The 19,677-nt window shown below is 41.9% G+C and overlaps 1 protein-coding gene across 6 annotated transcripts; it reads right to left on the bottom strand.

Moving 5' to 3' along the window:
• Positions 1-135: 135 nt before the first annotated feature.
• Positions 136-19,245, bottom strand: LOC127005062 (mucin-5AC-like). 6 transcript variants are annotated; one of them, XM_050873535.1, is made up of 14 exons: positions 19,228-19,245; positions 16,743-17,541; positions 13,506-13,850; positions 12,149-12,289; positions 11,294-11,413; positions 10,661-10,741; positions 9,988-10,216; positions 9,384-9,608; positions 8,838-8,935; positions 7,642-7,722; positions 5,943-6,122; positions 5,384-5,489; positions 1,606-1,772; positions 136-1,463 (listed from the first exon to the last, which is right to left on the bottom strand). In XM_050873535.1, exons 2-14 carry the CDS (start codon positions 17,364-17,366, stop codon positions 1,359-1,361), a joined length of 2,502 nt encoding a protein of 833 aa, XP_050729492.1. In that variant the 5' UTR covers positions 17,367-17,541; positions 19,228-19,245; the 3' UTR covers positions 136-1,358. The 6 variants fall into 6 exon arrangements, with proteins under 6 accessions (XP_050729492.1, XP_050729490.1, XP_050729493.1 ...); XM_050873533.1 differs by lacking the exon at positions 19,228-19,245 and adding an exon at positions 18,084-19,174; XM_050873536.1 differs by lacking the exon at positions 19,228-19,245 and adding an exon at positions 18,084-19,174 and having other exon boundaries at positions 7,642-7,719.
• Between the last annotated feature and the right edge of the window lie 432 nt (positions 19,246-19,677).

The raw sequence follows: 19,677 nt of genomic DNA, 5'->3' as shown, positions 1-19,677 counted from the left end.
CCCCTTACCCAACCAATCCAGATCAGAGATTGGGCTGACTGCTAGCCATGGGCAGGGACACAGAACCCCTGAGAGGATGGAACCCCCTTGCCACCCAACTGTAAGAAAGGTGCCATGTAAATAACTGAAACCAGGTAACATTAATATTTATTAATTTAATGATCCACTGCTTTACAGTGTACACCTTAGAAAACCATTCACTAGTTTCATGTGGGTGAAGGCGGCAAAGCTTCCCATTGAACAGAGCAGGACAGACATCATACGCACCTTCTACCCTCTTCCTACTGTGTTAAAGTTGCTCCCATACGTCGGGCAAATATTTATAAAAATTCCTTTATATTACCAATGTCCACTGGTATAATACTGTCCATAACATTTCCGATTAAAGATGCATCCATAAGATCTTTGATTAAAAAGTCATAATAAATACCCGAACAGGTACTAATGCTCCGCAGAACTGCTCTCCTTCAAGTATAAACCAAAAAGGACTAGACCTAGCATTTACCAATCTCATATGAACCTCTGGTCATTGGAGACAACAAAGGTCACTGTGATACCTCCATTCACCTGTTCCTAAGAATTTTAATTTACTATATAAAGGGCAACTATATATTTACCACGATCAAACACTTCCACCCTCTTCTAGTTGAAATTACGGAGTGAATGTTCTGAAGGTATTACATGACGTTGAGCCACTTCAGTGAATGATGCTTAAATGCAGCTACATAAACAAACTATCCTCATGAGAAGAAATGTAATGCAACAATGAAAAGCAGAGAAATAAGATATGAGCAATGAGAAATGCCTTCCCTACGTTTGTACATAAAAAATATACAACCATTCACCATACCTCAATGAGATGATAATGGCAGGGTGATTATGATGGTAATGGCAATGATTATGGCAATACCAAAAGCTCTACTGTAGAAAAACACCCCAGAAACCTCCCTATCACAAGATACAATCCTACCAGCTGCACCGGGGGTTCTTCACAATGACTCGGGATTATGGAGGAGGGTTTTGTGACAATGAACTACAAAAAGGACAACTCAACAGACATTTGATGATGGAAACAAATAATAAATACGTTGACCTGAGTAACTTGCCACCATTTCATGTAAACATGCAGTGCATGCACACGAAGCACATAAATGGTAACAAATGTGACATGACTTCTCGCTTTGTAAAAACCAACATGGATCACTCGAAGACCACACCTTGACTTAACAAGTCTGACATCCATTTCATAATGAGTCATCTGGCACCACCAAGGTGACCTTGGGGCTGTGGGGAGATTTGGGCAGTGAAGTGGGGTTGAGGGCAGTTTCAGGAGAGGTGCAGGTGGAGTGAGGCAGGGATCACTTCTTATCCAACTTAATGCTCCTTGGTTCAGAAAAGGGTCCCAACCGACTTTTGGTATCCACAGCACGCACAGCAAAGTGGTACACGTGGCCAGGCATAAACTGGGGAAGGAAGCGAGAAATATAATGAAGTCCTTAACCTTAAAATATTCTTAATTGTTTCACAAAAAATTCCCTAAAATATTCTTAATTGTTTCACAAAAAATTCCCAACTTCTCCTATACATCCTAAGACTTTGGCTCACCTGGGTCAGTGTGCAGGCCATGGGCAGCTCCAGGGCCTTGACACTGCCCACCTTCTTCCACAGGTTGGCACTGGGCGGGGCAGCACCCTCCTGGTAAGCATACAACTGATAGGAAGCGATGGTCTCATGGTCCTCTGTCTTTGCCATTGTCCAGGAGAGAACAATACCTGAGGGAGAGAAGGATGGTTGTGTTGATATAAAGATAGTGGTGGAAGGGAAGATAAAAAAAATAGGTGGTGGGATGGGAAATTAAAATTAGGTAACATGTGAATAAGAGCAGAAAATGCAAAAATCATACTGTAGTCCATTCATGTAAGCTGGATCCCTAGCTCCTATCTGAGTAAGACACTGCTGATTGGCAGCCATTATGGAATTGATGGAAGCAGCACTTTGAAACTAATGAATGAGTGTGGGAGGGAGAGCAGAAGTGACTAGTGTAGGAATAAAGATCAATGTAGGGTGGCCAGATAGAGGAGATGATGAAGTTAATGGTAAGAAAGGCCCCTGAAGCTGATGGCATAACAGCAGAAATGTTGAAGTATGGAGGAGGTGTAGTTGTGGAATGGATATTATGGAGTGTAACCTAGCATAGGAACAGGGTGAGGTGCCAGAGGATTGGAGAAAGGCTATTGTTGTGCCGCTGTACAAAGGGAAAGGGAGCAGAGGTGATTGCAATAGTTACAGGGGAATAAGTGGCAGGAAGGGAAGGGTTTTAAATGAGAGAATGAAGAAAATAACTTGAGAAAAGTGTAGGCAATGAACAAGGGGTTTTTAGGAAAGGGCAGGGTTGTGCAGACCAAATATTTGCACTGAAAAAGTTGAAAATACACAAGGATAGGAAGCTGTTTGCTGTGTTCATGGACCTGGAGAAAGCATATGACAGGGTTGTGGGATGTTCTAAGGATATATGGTGTGGGAGGGCATTTACTGGAGGGAATCCAATCCTTCTATAAGGATGCGAGTGCCTCTGTATGCGTAAAGGTGTGGGTGTGTGATGTCAGTCATGTCACCATGGCTTTTTAATGTGTACATGGATGGTTGCATGAGAGAAATGAAAGCCAGAGTGGGGGGGAGCTTGGTCCAAGGCTGAAAGTGAGGTACGAAGTAGTCATTGGTTGCAGGCCTGTTTGAAGATGATACAGTGTTGTTGGCAGAGAATGAGGGGATGATGCAGAGGATAGTGGATGAGTTTGACAGGGTGTGTAAGAGGAGAAAGTCGAGAGTGAATGCTGGAAAGAGTAAGGTTATGGTATTTGAGAGGGCAAGAGAACAGGTCATTGATTTTGCAAAGCTGTACCGAGTTAGAGCAGAGGGTACAACGAAGTGTAGGGTAAGGTTAGGGGAGGAGAGAATGGAGGAGGTGACCGAGTTTAAATATTTAGGGACTGTTTTATTAAACCATGACAGTATGGAAGGTAAGGTGAGGGAAAGAGCAGTGAAGGGCAGACAGGTGCATTGGAGATAGTTATGAAAGGAAGAAGTGTGAGCATGGAGGTAAAGAGGGGAATAAGGCCGTGGCCACACAGGGAGCGAGAAAGCGGGTGAGTGAGAAACTTTAATACATGATAACCAATGGAGGTGGCCACACTGGCAGTGAGCAGGTAATGGTGAGAAAGCGGGGAGAGTTGACGATTAACTTTTCTCGCGCGAGATCGCTCGGTCAGAAGGAGTGACATCACAGACATGCTTCTATATTATTTGCCGTAACTCAACTCATACAATAGTTAGGACATTCTGGTTAACACCGTTAGATGCAGCAGTGATTGCAGAACTCGAAAACATATGTTTGTGAAAACTCAATAAAACAGAAACTAAATAAATAGTGATGTTGAAGTTAAATAATCACTCCGTAATGTTTATAACACATTTTACATATAGCTACCATTTGCAGCGGCTATGAAATGAGTACTAAAATAAATATTTCCATCTTATAGAAAAAAGCCTCCTGAACACAAGTGAATACAGATTTTTCATAAAACGCCAAATAAGTGAAGCACGGAACTATTTATAAAAACTTTTCACCTCATCCCTCGTGTGAGCCGACTCGGATGGGGGCGAGGGCTGTGTTTACTTGTTAAGCTATACTGCCCTGTGGGCCGCATTGCCATGAAAACCCTTGCCTCACCTCGTGTTTTGTGTGGCCACAGAAACTCACCTTGCCGCTCTTGCTCTCACTAGCTTTCTCGCTTCCTGTGGCAGCGGCCTAAGGAATAGTATTATCCTGCCAACTCTGTCATATGCATCAGAGACGTGGACATGGAATGCAGCACAGCAATCGAGAATACGTGTAGTGGAGATGAGTTATATAAGGAGTGCATGTGGTGTGTCAAGATGGGATGGAGAAAGTAATGAAAGTGTGTATGCGCAGTTTGGTATGGGTGCGACAGCGAAAGGAGTGGAGTGGAGTGGGTGAAGCATGGTGCATTGAGATGGTTTGGACAAGCGATGAAAATGGGGGAGAATGACTTTGTGAAGAGAGTGTATGAGGGAAGGATTGAGGGAGGGGGTGTCAGGGGAAGACCACCTGTGAAGTGGATCAATAGGGTGAGTGACTATTGGAGTGAAACAGTTGGAAGTAGCAGGATTGAATGTGCTGAGAGGGAGTGCCAGAGCAGGGAGAGATGGAGACACTTCTGCCGCAGCCACCCCCTGGGGGAAAGTTCCCGCATAAAATCTTCGTGAATACAACAGTACTTTAAATAAAAAAAAATAAAAAATTGGGATAGTGTAATGAGGCAAGGGAGATTTAAAAAAAAAAAGTCATTTAAACATTGAATGTTCTCTGACTGGTACTTTCCATAATTACATTATCATTTTACCCTATCAAGTTCTGTAAAACCATGTAAGATATAAAATCACTGCTCAGTCCAATGGTGTCAACAAAGTTTACCTATCTTGTGTAACTAATGACCCGAGTAAAGATATTCACATTTTCTGAAATTACTTGATTGTGTTGGGTGACAAGAGATGTCTGACACCCCGCCCGCCAACAGTCGGTTCACCCAAGTCTGAGGTGTGCATTATTGAGCATTGGCAACCTGCTGCTCCGTGGCATGTCCGATTGCGTGGATAACATATGATAGCCTACGCTTAGGAAAGCCATCAGTTTCAATAATACGCAAGTAACATTTAACAAATACTGTCAATTATAGTCAATTTAGTTAAAAATTATTTGTAACATCCCAAACAGCTGTTTTGTTAATATAAAGCCTGCTAATTTTCTCAGTGGCAGACAACACCAAGGCTGTTAAATAATTTAAATCAGCACTTGTAAATTAACAAAACAACTGTTTGCATTAGTACTAATAAATTTTACCTTAAAATTGACTATAATTGACGGTATTTGTTATTGTTGTTTGCATATTACTGATAATAACGACTGTTTCCTATGCATAGTCTATCATATATTATCCACGCAATCGGATGCGCCATGGGACACCAGGCTGCCAGTGCTCGATAATGCACACCTCAGCCTCGAGTGAACCAAGTTTAGTGGGAGGAATCCACCTTAAATGAATGGTCTATAGTGTAAGAACCATTAATTCTAGGGGTGGGGGAAAAGGTGGAGGTTCACAACCAAGTTGCAAGTTCAATCCAAGCTCACTGCGGCTTCAAAGTAACCCTAGCAGTTATATGGTCTTGGCTACCTGGCTTGAGGTGATTCTTTAGTCTTTCCTTTTCTGGAACCATGAAGAGAAAAAGAAAACATGAAAAATACAAAGCAATATAAAAATCTGTCCTGAAAAAAATTTAAGAGTGGTGGCATGCGACTACTTACTGCTGTCTTTGTGTGAAAGCTTGAGTGTGGGTTGTGGAGGCAGCTTCTTGGATATCCCCCCCACTTGCTGAAAGGGAGTCTTGGGTAAAGGTGCTGGGTGCTTCATCTGAAAGAAGTTTGATTTGTTAATTCAGGGAAAGTTAAGACCAAGAGAAGGGCAACAGGCACATATATCTTTCCTACTAAAAACTTAAGAGGTATGACGACCTCTGGAGCTATTTCTGTCTTCCATCAGTAATTCCTTATAGGAGCAGCATGTTACTGCGGTTTAAATATTTTTGGTCTGTCTGCTGTATGGAGGAATGAATGGAGGAACAAACAAATAAGAGAGCAAGGATGAAGTGAACAAAGTTAAGCATGCAAGGCTCTCTCATAACCAATGACCAAGACATGAAATTGACAGTACAATCATATTTTGGTCATGATATTAATAAAATAAGAGGTATTATAAAATTTGACAAGTAACCAAAGTGATTGAAAAGTCAATGACAAGACACAGACCAAAATATCTAACAAATCAATTACAATTATTGAGACTACATAATTCATGGCTACTTACTGAACCACTCGACTGCTGCATTGTGGTGGTGGGTGATGGGGTGGTGCCAGATGTCCTGGCGGGGGCTGGGGATGTGTTGGCCAGGACTCTGGTGGCGCTGGACGTGTGGTTGACATACGTGGTGATGCGCGCCTGAGCCACTGCTGGGTTGGTGATGCTGTCCTGGGTCTGCCCCGTTGACTGGTTATGGATGGAGAAGAGAAGACTTAGCATGTTTGCCTATTCTTTGGAAAAAGAACTTGAACATTGAGCTGAGGTATAAAAAAAATTGATGGTGACTATTTTCAAAATTAATGAATATACCGTAATTATTCAGAGGAGTTAATTTTGTCACCTTGACTAAATTTTCAGAATTACTAATGCTGTTTAAGGCAGGGCGAAGAGCAGTCATCAGTAAGCATAAAAATATTTACAATGAGAAGACAACCGTACGGGATAGAACATGCTTTTCTCAATCCTTTTTATAAATATAATCAACAAATACACTAGTATTTACAAAATAATTGCTTTCCTTCCTGCATTGATTTCAGCAATCAAAAACTTTTTTTCTCATTTTACTATGCAGTACAGCTGATTAATTATAAAAAAAAGGCATATGCAGTAGAGCCATGGTGTTCTAAAGCCTATTTTTTGTTTTTACTATGTAGCACAGTTGGTTAGTTTTTAAGTCTTTTTTTTTTTCTCTTTCAATGCAATACAGCTGGTTAATTTTCAGAGCTTACTTTTCTCTTTCTTCTATGCATTATGGCTGGTTAATTCACAGAACATGGTCTTAACCCGTGGGCTTCGGCTATGGGAAAGCCGAGAAGTGGCCGAGAAATGACAAAATTACACTGCATTTTGAGACTAAGGAAAGAGCATGGAATGTAAATCAGAGTACTCCTCTCATAACCATAATGCCATTAAAAATATTTACATTTACTCAAACACCATTCTTTTTGGGTGGTGTTTTTACAAAATAAGCAGTCTCATGACACGTGGCATCTAGCCGAGTCACTTGTTGTCTACTATAGAGAATTTGACAAGTGATTACTGTATGGATAGCTAATTCAGTCTGCCATGACCTTACAGCACTACCTATGGCAAAAAAGCCCACCTCAAGATCACTCACCCACCACAATGACCAAGGGCATTCATGGTGGTTTGCGCTATGCCACCACCGCTTACAATTAGCTCGAATTAGGTGTTTTATGGCGAGCCCTTTTTAGGGTCCACCGTGCCACAGCCACGACCCGTGAAAGCCCTGAAAAGGGTCTGCCAACGTTCTCGGGTTAATTACATGTTAGTCAACCAATAAATAGGTTCACTTAACTTTTCATTGTCTGAACTAGAAACCAAAAGTTACACAAAACCTGCATTATTTCAATTGCAAATCTGTACATTAAAAAAAAAAAAGGGGGGGGGGGGGGCGGGGGGGGGAAAATGAGGGAGAAGGGTACACAAGGATAGCAAAAAAGACATCAAGTGAACATAGTCAGTAATGAGAAGGAAGGAGGGATAAAAGGACATGAGGCATAGGGTGCAGGCAAGGCAAGAAAAGAGGATACATGGGGCCCTTAGTGAAAATTATGAGTAAACTCATGAGGGTAAGGGAAGAGGAAACAAGGGTATCAATTGAAGGAAGAGGACCAAATGAATACAGTGATGGTAATGAGGAAATGGGCCATGATGCAAGGGAGACATGGGATGGAACACTCACCACCTGGCTGACAATAAGGGCAGTGGTGGGTTGGCCTCCTGAGGCGTTTGGCAGCAACACCATCTGTCCCACTCCTCCCTGCTGTGTGAAGGATGGAGGGACTGGGTGAGTGCCTGCATAACACTGTGTTTGGATGCATGTGTGTGTGCATGCATAAGTATGGGGTGGGTCCAGGTGTGAGGGAGGTGGTGGGTTTAAGCCTTAACCCCTTCACTCCGGTGACGCCAACGTCGGCGTCCGATGGCGTCACCGTAGGGAAAGGGTTAGTCCTCTTCTAAACCTCTTAATCCTCTTCCATTTCCTCTTAATCCTCTTCTAAACCTCTAAAGAGGAAATGGAAGAGGATTGAGAGGAATTTAGAGGAGGATTGAGAGGTTTAAAAGAGGAATAATCCTCTTCCATTTCCCCGACCCTTTCCATACTGTGATGCCGACGTCTGCATCACAGATAGAAAGGGTTAAGGAGAAAGATAAGGTGACCAATGCTAAGAAAAAAAATCTGAGTGAAACAAAGGCTGGTCAAAAGATTCAGAACATTCTTCTCTTTCTGTTAGCAACAAGCAGAAAAGAAACAGCAGTGAAAGCTGGATACTTAACAAACCCATCTTTTCACTAATTGATTAACCCTCAAACATTAAAAATTGAAAATTCAATTAACAAATACCAAGATCTTGTTTCACTGATATTTTCATAATACAAATATATCAAACAAATACCAAAAGAAAACAAAAATGCTGCTTCACTGTGAAGGATGCAAAGTTGTTGGGCAGTAATCTGCTAAGTGAATACTTGAGTAAGCTTGAATTGAAGTCTTGATATGAAAATGTTATTCAAATTGAACTGAAGTAAATATCAAACAAATTAAACAAACACCCAACAGTTTCCCTTAATATCACAAAAATATATTCTTACAGCAATGCACCCTTGACATTATGCACAAAAAGCAAAAATAAACAACTATCTATTTTATTTGAGGAGGGGAATAGATACAAAAAAAAAAAAAATTTCAGTAGGTAACTTTTTTAAGCAGGATTCATTTCCAACTAAACTGATGAGGTGTAGCATCTATTTTTACCTAAAGCTACAAGGGTATTCATTGATAAACTTATATAAGGCAAAATAGGAAAGTTTTGATATGAGAACTCATTCTTGCAAGTATAATTCAATGGACAACCCAAATGTGCTGGCCAAACGCACCTGCAGAGGAACAAGTTGTGCTGTAGCTGAAGTTGGCACCTTCATTAGAGTGCCTGGTTTTGGCACCACACTGCCCCTGTTGACAATGCCCTTGGCTCCTGTGGGTGAATGATTCATGTGTTATAACAAGTTCAAAGATACAATCTCTTATTTATGTTATTTTTCTAACTAATATTTCATTTTCTGTGCATGCCTCTAAAATGCACTATGTTATTTGTCTTTCACTCTTATTTCAGTGCATATCTAAGTCTTAATCCATCTTTGAATTATTTACATTCACTTCAAAATTTATGGTTTCTACTTCCCTCCACCCCTTTGGTCTTTGTCATTACCTATTCTCCTTTTCCTTCTGTAAATAATCATTCTGGCTTATGTCTCCTCAGTCACTTCCCTTTCCTGAGTTCCCTATCGTCTGTCCTTGCCTGCCTAACCTCATGACTCCTGGCTTCCCCAACTACTATTACTCTCCCTTACATGTTCCCTATACACTGTCCTTGCTGCCTAACTATCTTCAAGTGACTCCTCCTCTGAGCCCCCTTTCCTCACCCTCGTCCTCATCGGTGAGGTCTATCACCCCTCCGCCTCTTCCTGCGGCCAGTGTTGTCTGTAAGATGGGAGCAGGACTGGCACCCTTGTCGTTCTGGATGAGGATGGGCCGTTGCATGCCAATTAGAGTGCCTGCCTGAGGTCCCATCGTACCTATGTTACTGAGGGGGGCCCGAACCACCCGCCCTTGTGCAACTGGCAACACAGTTGTCGTGGCGTTCACCCCTGGGAGAAAGAGGGAGGGATTGATTGGTCGATGTGGGATAAGTGCAATGGAGGGTACAGCAAACGTGTGATATCGAAAGGACAGTATGAATAAAAAAAAGTAAAAAACATAGGTAATAATAAATAGTCCAATAGAGAGTAAAGTGAGCTTGTATAATGTTTGAAGGACAGCAGGTATATACGGTATATCAAAAAATGTATAAAAATAAAAGCTAAAAACGGAGAGCTAAAAGAAACTGCATGACAAAGAAATTAATGCTAATCTACAAGAACCGAGGAGATACCAGATAACATTTACAACTGTGCGCATGGTCAGTAGTATACACATGAACACACCACTGCAAGAGCTCTTGTGCCTTGGTCATTGCCTGTAACTCACCAGCAGCAGGCCTGGTTAGAGGTTGCATGGTGCCTGCCGGTGCCATCATCATGATCTGCCCATTGGGCGTCCTTACAGCAGTGCCTAGGCTGGTAGACGTGCCCGCAGGAATACCAGGAGCAGACGCAGGGATTCCAGTCAGTGTTGCTGGACGCATGCCCGAGGAAGTGGTGATGATGCCCACGGTGCTCCCTGGAATGAGGTTCTGGCCCATGGAGGTTGGTAGCACCTGTAACAGAGAAATATCAAGAAAGTAAGCCACCGAGAGTACAGAGTACCCATTAAAGCCTTAAGGGGAGGGTGGGTCTGGTGCCTGCTTCCCTCAGCCTTTTCTTGCCATTTATACACCCTCCTCTTCTCAGCCCGATGCTTACCCTCAATCTTTTTTACTTTCTTTTCCACACAGTTTATCAAATATTTTTTTTTATTTTCACGTGCCCTCAACGATGTGACAATACAAACACCATGAAACACTTATGTACTTCGTGGCGTTTATTGTAAAGATCCAGAACAAACTAGAATAATTACAGCAAAAGATCACTGCAAATAACATTTATATGAATACCAAAATAAAATATTTCATGGATACTGATTCAACTGTTAGATTACTTTACAAGTCAATCAATACATGATCCTCTCTGAAAAGTAAAAACAAGACTTCGTTGTTACTCACCCCAACCACACTGGAGGCACGAGGAGAGATAGTCTTGATGTTTCCACCACTGACGCTGGCATGCATGATCCCCTTGTTGATCTGAAATTAGCGTCAGTGACTTATATATAGCCCAGGCAAGGTGGATGGTACAAAGTTGAAAATTACTCATTTATCACTCTTACATCTTGCAAAGGTAGTAAAACAAATGGAAAACCTATCTCTCTACTCTGGCTCTCTTTACTTTGAACTCCCTTGGGGGATGACCAGATCAGAAGAGTCCATATGCTCCTTTCCATATGCACTCTTTGCATACTCCAACTCACTAATTCTTCTATCTCTTCTATCAACCTTATTCATGTATAATTTCTTTGTCAACTCATTCCTTCCTATTCCCCACTTCTACTACTACAAAATTTTGAATATCTAATGCTACATAAAGTATGACCTATTAAGAGCATTAAACATGATCTGGCAAATATCACTGAAACATGCATGAAAACACATATATACAAAAGGTAAGGGGCAGGATGAAAAGTATAAAACTGAGAGGTGTAAAAGGTGATGTGAGGACAAGGCATAATAGTTCTTTGAAAAAGAAAGGATGAAAACAGAGTAAGACGAAAGGAATGCAAAGGACGGGAAGGAACTTACAATGTGTGGGGCTGCCTGGATGCCCACGGACCTCTTTATTCTGATTGGAGCTACATACTGTCCTTTCCTTGCCTGATGTTCAGCTGCAAGACGCGTCGTTACCTTCCGCAGGTCCTCAATCTGTTGGGAGAGGAAGCTCAAACTAGAAGAAAAAAAATTCAACTGATCTACCTTCATTCATGTCTGTAAGTCTACTGGCTAGGGTCTGGAGAACAGCTACATATCAACTAATGTATTGTTTACCTATTCATTTATCTGCATAAATGTATAAAAGATGAGGTCTTGATAGTAATGTATCTGCAACTATCAATCTATCTAACCCCTGAAGCCTGACTTTAAGAAATAATCACAGTAGAGGGTGGAATCTAGCTAGCACATATGCATCACCCAAGCATTACTTAATCGCTCTCAACTTTCCTAACTGTGCCTTCTAAGAAACACTACACAGGAAAATAATGGGTGACTTTCCACAGCTTTAGCAGTTTAAATTTGACCCAAGACAAAGTGAATTTCTAACACCTCTGCAATGTCTGATGCCACAGAATGTCACACAACAATGAAAATGTTGATTTAAAAAGATATATGGCAAAATGTATTTGATCTTCTAAGTCTTTTTCAATGAATATTTTAGTTAATTTAGTATCACATAACATTAGTTATCACACAATTTGCAGAGACATAAGAAATTCACTGCAGTTATGGGACTCAAAGCCTAAGGCCTGATTCCATGGGTGACACAGGTGATGGACCGCTTTTGAAAAATTTCCCATTTTACAGCACAGCTCCCTCTCTCCTCTCACTACCTTACCTATAGACATCCACAAATATCCTTGCACCACCAGCCCCTCCCCTCACCTCTTTGTGGAATTGTGCCACCTTCCGCATGTTGATCTCCAGGGTAGAAGTGAGCTTCTCGCACATCTGCTTGAGATGGCCTAACTCTGATCCATACAGGGTGTTCTCACTGAAAACCCGCAGAATGGCATCCTTCAGACCCTACAAGGTGGAAGAGTATTTAATGTACTGTCTGGACAAAATGCAATTTATTTGTCAGTCAATCCTTTTCATTATTATTTTCCTATAAGACAGAAAAAACAATAATGAAAATAACTTGTCAACTGAAAACAATTTCAATATTAAGTACAATTAAGCTTAAAACTTGAAAATGCAAATGAAAAACTAATATATATTTATTATTCTAAAGCTGATGGGAAGCTAGTCAGGGAAGATTATATTTACTTTGTTTAAAGGAAATCAATTTACTTTGTCTACGAGTTGAGACTTTAATTGTTTCTCCATATCAAGTAATTGATCAAACAAGAGAGGAATCAGTGCAAAGCTTCACAGTTTATCAATTGGTTGGAACACTAGATAAACTGTAATAGAGTAGTGAAAAATCTCAAAATGCACACCAACACCAGTGAGTGCAGGGGATCAAGCCTGCCTTGAAATTGCTCTCAGAAGCCCCAGGTTAGATCCCCAGCACTCAATGGTGTACATTTTGACATTTACCTGGAACATTTGAAAGAAAACATTAACTTGACACTCCAACAAAACCACCATAAAGACTGTGGAATGAAAGCCTACGTACAGCTAGATTTTTTCAGTTACAGTCTGCTGTAAAGTTTGTACAATTAACTTTTTCTTCTTCTTTCAAGGAAAACAACTTCCTCTACAAATGAAAGAGCACCAAAGTCAGTAATTACTTCATACCATTGACAGAATTGAGGAAACCATAAGCAGTTAAAAGCCAAGCTATTTGAAGCATAGTAAGTATTCAAGTTACCTTGTTCAGTGTAAAACAAAACTTGAAGGAAAATCAAACAAAAATTCAATGCAATGAATGTTAGTATGTAAGGATGAGTCATTCATGGAAGTTATTTAAAAAAATACTACAAAGATGGATGGAAAACAATATATATATATATATATATATATATATATATATATATATATATATATATATATATATATATATATATATATATATATATATATATATATATATATATATATATATATAAGAAAGAAGTGACAGGCACTGAAGAAGACAGCATGCAGAAAAAAAGGGTAAAACTAAAGATAGGGTAAACAAGAACCAATCTAAAAAAAAAAAAATAAAAAAAAAAAAAAAGCTACTACTACTATTAAATAGTTTAAGCAGAGGAACAGCTGGTGATGGAAGACATCAAATTGGAGGTAGTTTTCTCACATTTTTATTGACCTTCCTTTCTCTGCCTCGTGTGGTCCTCACATTCTCCTTGTCGGCCAAGCCCTGTTCCTTGCCGGGGGCAGTACCCAGATCAGGAAGGCCAGGGGTTGCTGGATCTTCTCCCTCTGGGCCAGATGTGATCGCAGGGGAGGGAGAGGTGGAAGGGGATTGAGAAGGTGAGTCAGTGCTGGGGACCTTCTCCCCTGAAAGCCTTGCAATGCCATTCTTGATGCGTCTCAGCGTCACTAAGCTCTGGTTATTTGAATTCTTGACTTCTTCGTATTTCTTGTACTCAAGGTCAAGCGCTGCCTCGTACACCTCCTTGTCCGTGATTTTGAGTTCTCTCTGGGGTGGGCCAAGAAGGGACAGTGTAAGAGAATAGAAGTGATTGAGGATATGAACCAAACATGCATGGACAGTGATTTAATCTCACCTAACTGTCCAGTTAAAAACCATAGCAATCCTTGAGCACCCCTAATAGCAGACATGGAAAAAATGTTAATAGTGGCATGCAAAAGCAAAAAGTAACGTCCATTCAAGTTGATAAAGGAATGGTCATTAAAGATTATATCACTGTTCAACAAAATGATGATTAATTAAAGTCTAAATAATCCATTCCATTGGAACTGCAGTCTTTGGTTAATGTTACTCTGATATTTTCCTCAAGTTACCTATTTTAGAGTAATTCATTTACATAAGATGAATTTTAGTTTTACAATTTTACAGAATGTAATGTTGGTAACAGTTACAGGAACAGGAAATAAAGTATTTGATGGGGCTCAGTTAAGATACAGAAGAAAATCAAATAATGACAAATGCAGAGGAAATGTTGAATGACAACAAAAAAGCACACATTAGTTTTTAATCCAGTGCTTCATGTTTCCTTCAGTAGTCATCTACTTAATATAAAAGTTTAAAATTATAATTATCAGTGATGATGGTATTACACAGCTCTATTATTTTTTACCGAAAAAGTAAGGTCTCTGGAAGAAGTTCCTACTCTATTAAAGCAAAGAGTTCCCAATATATTTGGATAAGACTCTGGTTTGGTGGTGGCCTTGCTCCGTGATCTTTAATTGAATGCATTTCAGGATATTTGTTACCTTCTGATTTCATCTCGAAATAACACGTTCATGAAGTTCTATTATGGTGATTCGACCTATCCTCAAAAATGAGAAAAATTACTTCCTATTGGAAATTTGGGATCTAAAACGATCTTTTCAGTGAAAATAGTTAATATACCTTATTTCTCGACTAGGCCAGTTATGTCGCATTTCTATACACATCTGTGGAATTACTAGTTTGACCGTTCATTGACACCGCGAACTTTCAAACTTTCACTCCAATCACTATAGCTAAGTATAAGCAGAGGACGCTATGGCCTGCGAAACCACATACGAAAACATAAGAACCGGAACACTCGTACAGACAAAATTCGAGGATGTGTCAAGGCTGTATTTCTTGGGCTTCAACTGAACGGAATCGAACACTCGCACACACTTACCCGCGGCCAAGAGAAAAACCATACACACTGGAGGACAGCCTCTAAAACACGAAACTATTCACTGACGTGCCGTTGCAAATGGTAAATCCCAGACGTGAACGCATCGACAAGTATATAAAGCCCGCCACAACTCCCGCCTGTACCTTTGCAGCGGCCGCGGCGTCCGTGGGGCCGAGGCTGACGGGGTTCCGAGGTCGGTGGACATTGGACACACCGTTCATTCGGCTATATTTCAGTGATTCCATTCTTTTCCGAGCTTTCATCCGACGGGCATACGCAGCCATAACCCTTAGCCGCTGCTTGCGTAAGGGCCGACCCATTGTGACGCCGAGGAATCACAATTAAGTACATATAACAGGGAGCTGAGGCGGCGCACATCCCCCGCCGCCATGCGCACCGCCCGCCTCGCCGATCCCCCCAGACTCCCTCTCTTCCCAATGGTTTGGTGTTGCCGGGTCGAGATCTTACCTTTTATATACATTCCCATCAAAAACTGCATTTGTTTTTCTCTACAAAGACGTAATTTCAATGTCTAGTATAGGGAGAATTAACAGATAAAAATTGATAAGGAATATTCAGCAAAACATGATTTGTGTTGAGTGAAATTAATTGCCAAGCTGCTCTCCCAATGTCTTAATTTCTCGCACCCCAAATAGATGCAGCTACCTCCCACTAGAGGGCACTTGCATTTCTGCCCCCCCCTCAAGCAACTTGCAGCATTTTGATCTATACAACGAGAACGTCAGACGCGGGAAATTACACTGTGAGATAATAAAGCAACTTTGAAAATTAGTTTCCTTCAAGAGGGAGGAATTTTCAACTACACAGAAACCTTATTTTGAGAATAGGAATACACCCCGTCCTTAGTGTCGAAATTTTCTCATATTTCATTATGGGCAAAGCAATGAGAGTATCAATATGATGTTACGGAATCAATCCCTTCGATATGATTTTCGATGCCGATCCAGAATAATCAATCAATCGTCCACGCTGACTACACTTCCCACTTGAGAAACTGATGTCGACCAACCGGACATCCTAAAAATAAAACCTTCCCTGGCAATCAAACAAGACAAGGCCGCCATATCATTCAGGCAGCAAAATCGTTATCAGTCGCTAATAAACTTAAGATTCGTGGCATGTGTCCGCCACGCATTACCACTGTGAAAAGCAAAGTATCCATGACATTGAAGGAAGAATATAAAGCGTTTCCTCTTACTGGTCCGAGAGCAACACTACGGCCGGCAACTTTTAAGAATCAATAAATAACCAAACCGGAAGGGAAACCGGCAGATTCCCTTTATTTAAATGTTAAAAAGACTAAGACTCGTTAATACCTTTATCTTAAGTGATAAACCTAAATTCGGATATAATCGCAGGAAAACGCCGCTGGGTTGGGACAATGTTCAACATGATGGCATAACATCTCAAAAACAGGATGGGTCGGATAGATACATATTCTGCTGCGTGTAAAAAAAAAAAAAAAAAAAAATAGTACCAACATGCTCCCATTAGTAACTGATTTCGGTATCATAATTACATTAAAATGGTTATGTTTAATGACCGCTAGTTCGTTTGCATTAATTGCTACTTGAACATTATCACCGCCCGAAAATGTACGCATCTCGCAGGTGCGTCGGTTTCTTATCCGATATACACTAAGCAAGGTGCAAACACATGGTAAAAGATTACGCGTTATATGACTATAGAAAACAAAAACATTATTTCTTTACCTTGCATCCGTCCTCGCTGACCGAGGGGAACACTCGTATCCTCTTGAGATCTGGTTTGACGTTTTCTTCGTCATCGTTGGGCCTTTTCACCCCCGTGGTATTGGCTGAAGGGGAAGACGAGGGTGACCCTGCCAGCCCATTTACCATAGAATTTGAGTCATTGCTGTCCGTCTTCGAATCCTCCATTGGATCATTATTTTCGGCCTTGACATCCACCTTACCGTTGACATGAACATGGGTAGCCGCGGAAGTAATAGTGACTGAGGTCTTCTCTTTCAGATGTGGGAGAGCAGGGGATGATGTCCTCGATGTGAGCGTGGGTGTGGGAGTCCTACTTTTCGCACTGACTTCACTGCTGCCATTACTGTTGATTGCGGCGATGTTGTCTGTAGCGATTTGTAAAGCTGTGGTGATGCTGGCCGCGAGGGACGGAGATGGTGACTGGGACGGGGAAGGTGAGGAAGCAGAAGCTCGCGTCACGGTGGTGGTGGAGGACGACGTTGAAGTAGTGGAAGAAGAGACTTCTGGGCTTGGTGTTCTAGAGTTCGGGGAAGGAATGAACTCCTTCAGAACCCCAGCAGGGACAGATATCATGGGGGCTGCGGCAGTGTCGATATCCTTCATGGTTGATGGGGTGGGGGAGGGATGGTAGAAATAAGAAGAGTGGAGCAGGCGCGAGTTGAAGGGTGGCAGCTGGGGGTAAGGAGATGGGGGAGAGTCGCTCCCGCCAGTACACAGCACCACCCAGCTGATCCTCTGTTACCAGTATCGCCGCCGTTGCTGCTGCCGTCTCGGAAACCTGTGGATAATTAAACCATTGCATGTAGGTATGTGGCCTCTCCACTGTATACTGAGGAATACATCTGTGAAACTTATACTGCTGTGTAATCTATTATATTTCCGTTGACAAATAAAACGCCTAATAGTCAAGTTGGTTACCTGGTTACGTATCTGGAGCCTTATGTAATTATCTAGCTCTTGAATGATGCCTGTCTGACACATTCGGTCAGTAAAAATATTAGTACCCTCTATTCCTATGGCCAAAAAAAAAAATGCCAATTACACGTACACAATATATATATATATATATATATATATATATATATATATATATATATATATATATATATAATACACACACACATATATACAAGCGCGGTCCACATAAAGCAGTTACCTCGCGGCCAGGCAGACAGCATGGCAGCCCGCGGGAGCAGCGCGCATGCGTCAACAGAGCACCAACACAAACGGTAAACAGGAATCGGTACGGGTGCTCCAGCCACCACAGAGATACCTAGAAGACGGTTTTTTTTCTACCTTATCGAACAAAGGATTACTCACGCAGCCTGTAATATGGCAATCCGGCCGGTGTAACATCCAGGAAATAGAGACCAGTAACACAGTGCAGAGCGGCCCGAGGAAAGTCCACTCCCTATCACACCTCGAACCAAACTGGCATTGTGGGTAAGGTGGCCGGTCACGTGACGCTCTTCGTGGCCTCCCATTGGTCGAGAAGCCAAAGGAGGAGGGAAAAGGCGACGAGGAGTGGTTGTCTAATGCTGGGCGAGACTTAATTTTCTATTCCCGTATATAAACGGACCGTTATCCTGAACGACTTCATGAAACCTGTTGGTCTGCTGAAAACGCTAAATATAAAGGTAAGGTACAGCTGGGAACAAACGCTTTGGCTGCGCGTGGCCGCGGTGCTCATATCCGTAACAATTTGACGCCATACCGGAACCGAGTTGTTTCGTTTTCCCGTTTTCTAGGTAACGAAAACGGAATTGACACGGACTGCAAATAGTAAGGCTACTGTCATATTCCCTAACTTGACTCCCGACGCCAGGCCACACGCCAACGGTTTTGGAAATTTCAAAACAATCAGCGCCCTCCCTGACGTGTCACCCGTCCGCAATAAACCACCCACTACCGTTGGATGTCCATCTCAACAACATCCTTTCGACATGGCCTATTTACGATGGTCGTAATGTACGTCTGGCAGCGGGGCATTGTTGGAAGTCAAGACTGTGAATGTGTTACTGTACCCTAATACATCAAGGGGAGGAAGCAGCTTCTTTTTTTTTTTTTTTTTTTTTTGCATCGCCTGAAGCGCCGGCAGGCTTTCTTCAGGGGCCTGATGGTCGGCCCAAGCAAGCCCGTTATGGCGCAGGCAATTTTTATAGTGGCGCCAGTTATGCTTGGCTCATGCTCCCCCCCCCCGAACTCATTCTTGATTCACTTGGACGGTTTCTTCTAGAGTCCGGGTGGATGGGTGGTTTTCTGGACAGCATGTGGGTAGTGTTAGGCCACTCGGCGGTGCCTGAAAAATCTCAGGTGGTAGCGTGGGGATTCGAACCGACGTTGTCGGTAATTGCTGCCGTACCCACCACCACCATCACAACCCGTTCGATACACAACCACTGACGCCACCACCGCTACTGCTAACTTTCATCACCACTACGGACTGAACCTCCATCAACAATACCATCAAAGCACGAGGAAACAAGAACATCTGCCACATCACCAAGATAGCACCGCCCCACAACCACTCTGCAACACAACGGTCTCCACCACACCATCACCGCCGCCGCCACTCCGCCTACCCTAGCTAGCCCTCATCCCACTACCACCACCCACTGAAACACACTAACCATTATTACATGTGCCCATAAAATTACTATCATCATCATCACTATCGTTAACTACAGCAATACTCCTAACCCCACCCATTGCAACTCAAACTGCCATTTATTGTAACGAAATACAAGCAGGAATACCATCACCGAATAATAAATGCAACACGCCACAATACACATAAATGTGTAACATCAACCATCAAATGCTATAAAAAGAAAAACACTAACAACACATGCCATACCACCCAACGCAACACAAAAATAAAATTCAAGTGTTGCGCTGCACACACACACACACA

The sequence above is a fragment of the Eriocheir sinensis genome, chromosome 29 (assembly GCF_024679095.1).
Source record: "Eriocheir sinensis breed Jianghai 21 chromosome 29, ASM2467909v1, whole genome shotgun sequence".
Taxonomy (NCBI): domain Eukaryota; kingdom Metazoa; phylum Arthropoda; class Malacostraca; order Decapoda; family Varunidae; genus Eriocheir; species Eriocheir sinensis.
Note: the sequence above shows the minus strand (reverse complement) of the source record. Positions and strands in the feature narration are given on the sequence as shown.

Excerpts from the sequence above, each read along its gene's own strand:
- LOC127005062 (XM_050873535.1), bottom strand. The coding sequence starts at position 17,366 with ATGAAGGATATCGACACTGCCGCAGCCCCCATGATATCTGTCCCTGCT. Across the intron at positions 11,414-12,148 it reads TGGCACAATTCCACAAAGAG|ATTGAGGACCTGCGGAAGGT; the intron begins GTGAGGGGAGGG and ends CTCTCCCAACAG. Across the intron at positions 1,773-5,383 it reads GCTTTCACACAAAGACAGCA|GTATTGTTCTCTCCTGGACA; the intron begins GTAAGTAGTCGC and ends TCTCTCCCTCAG.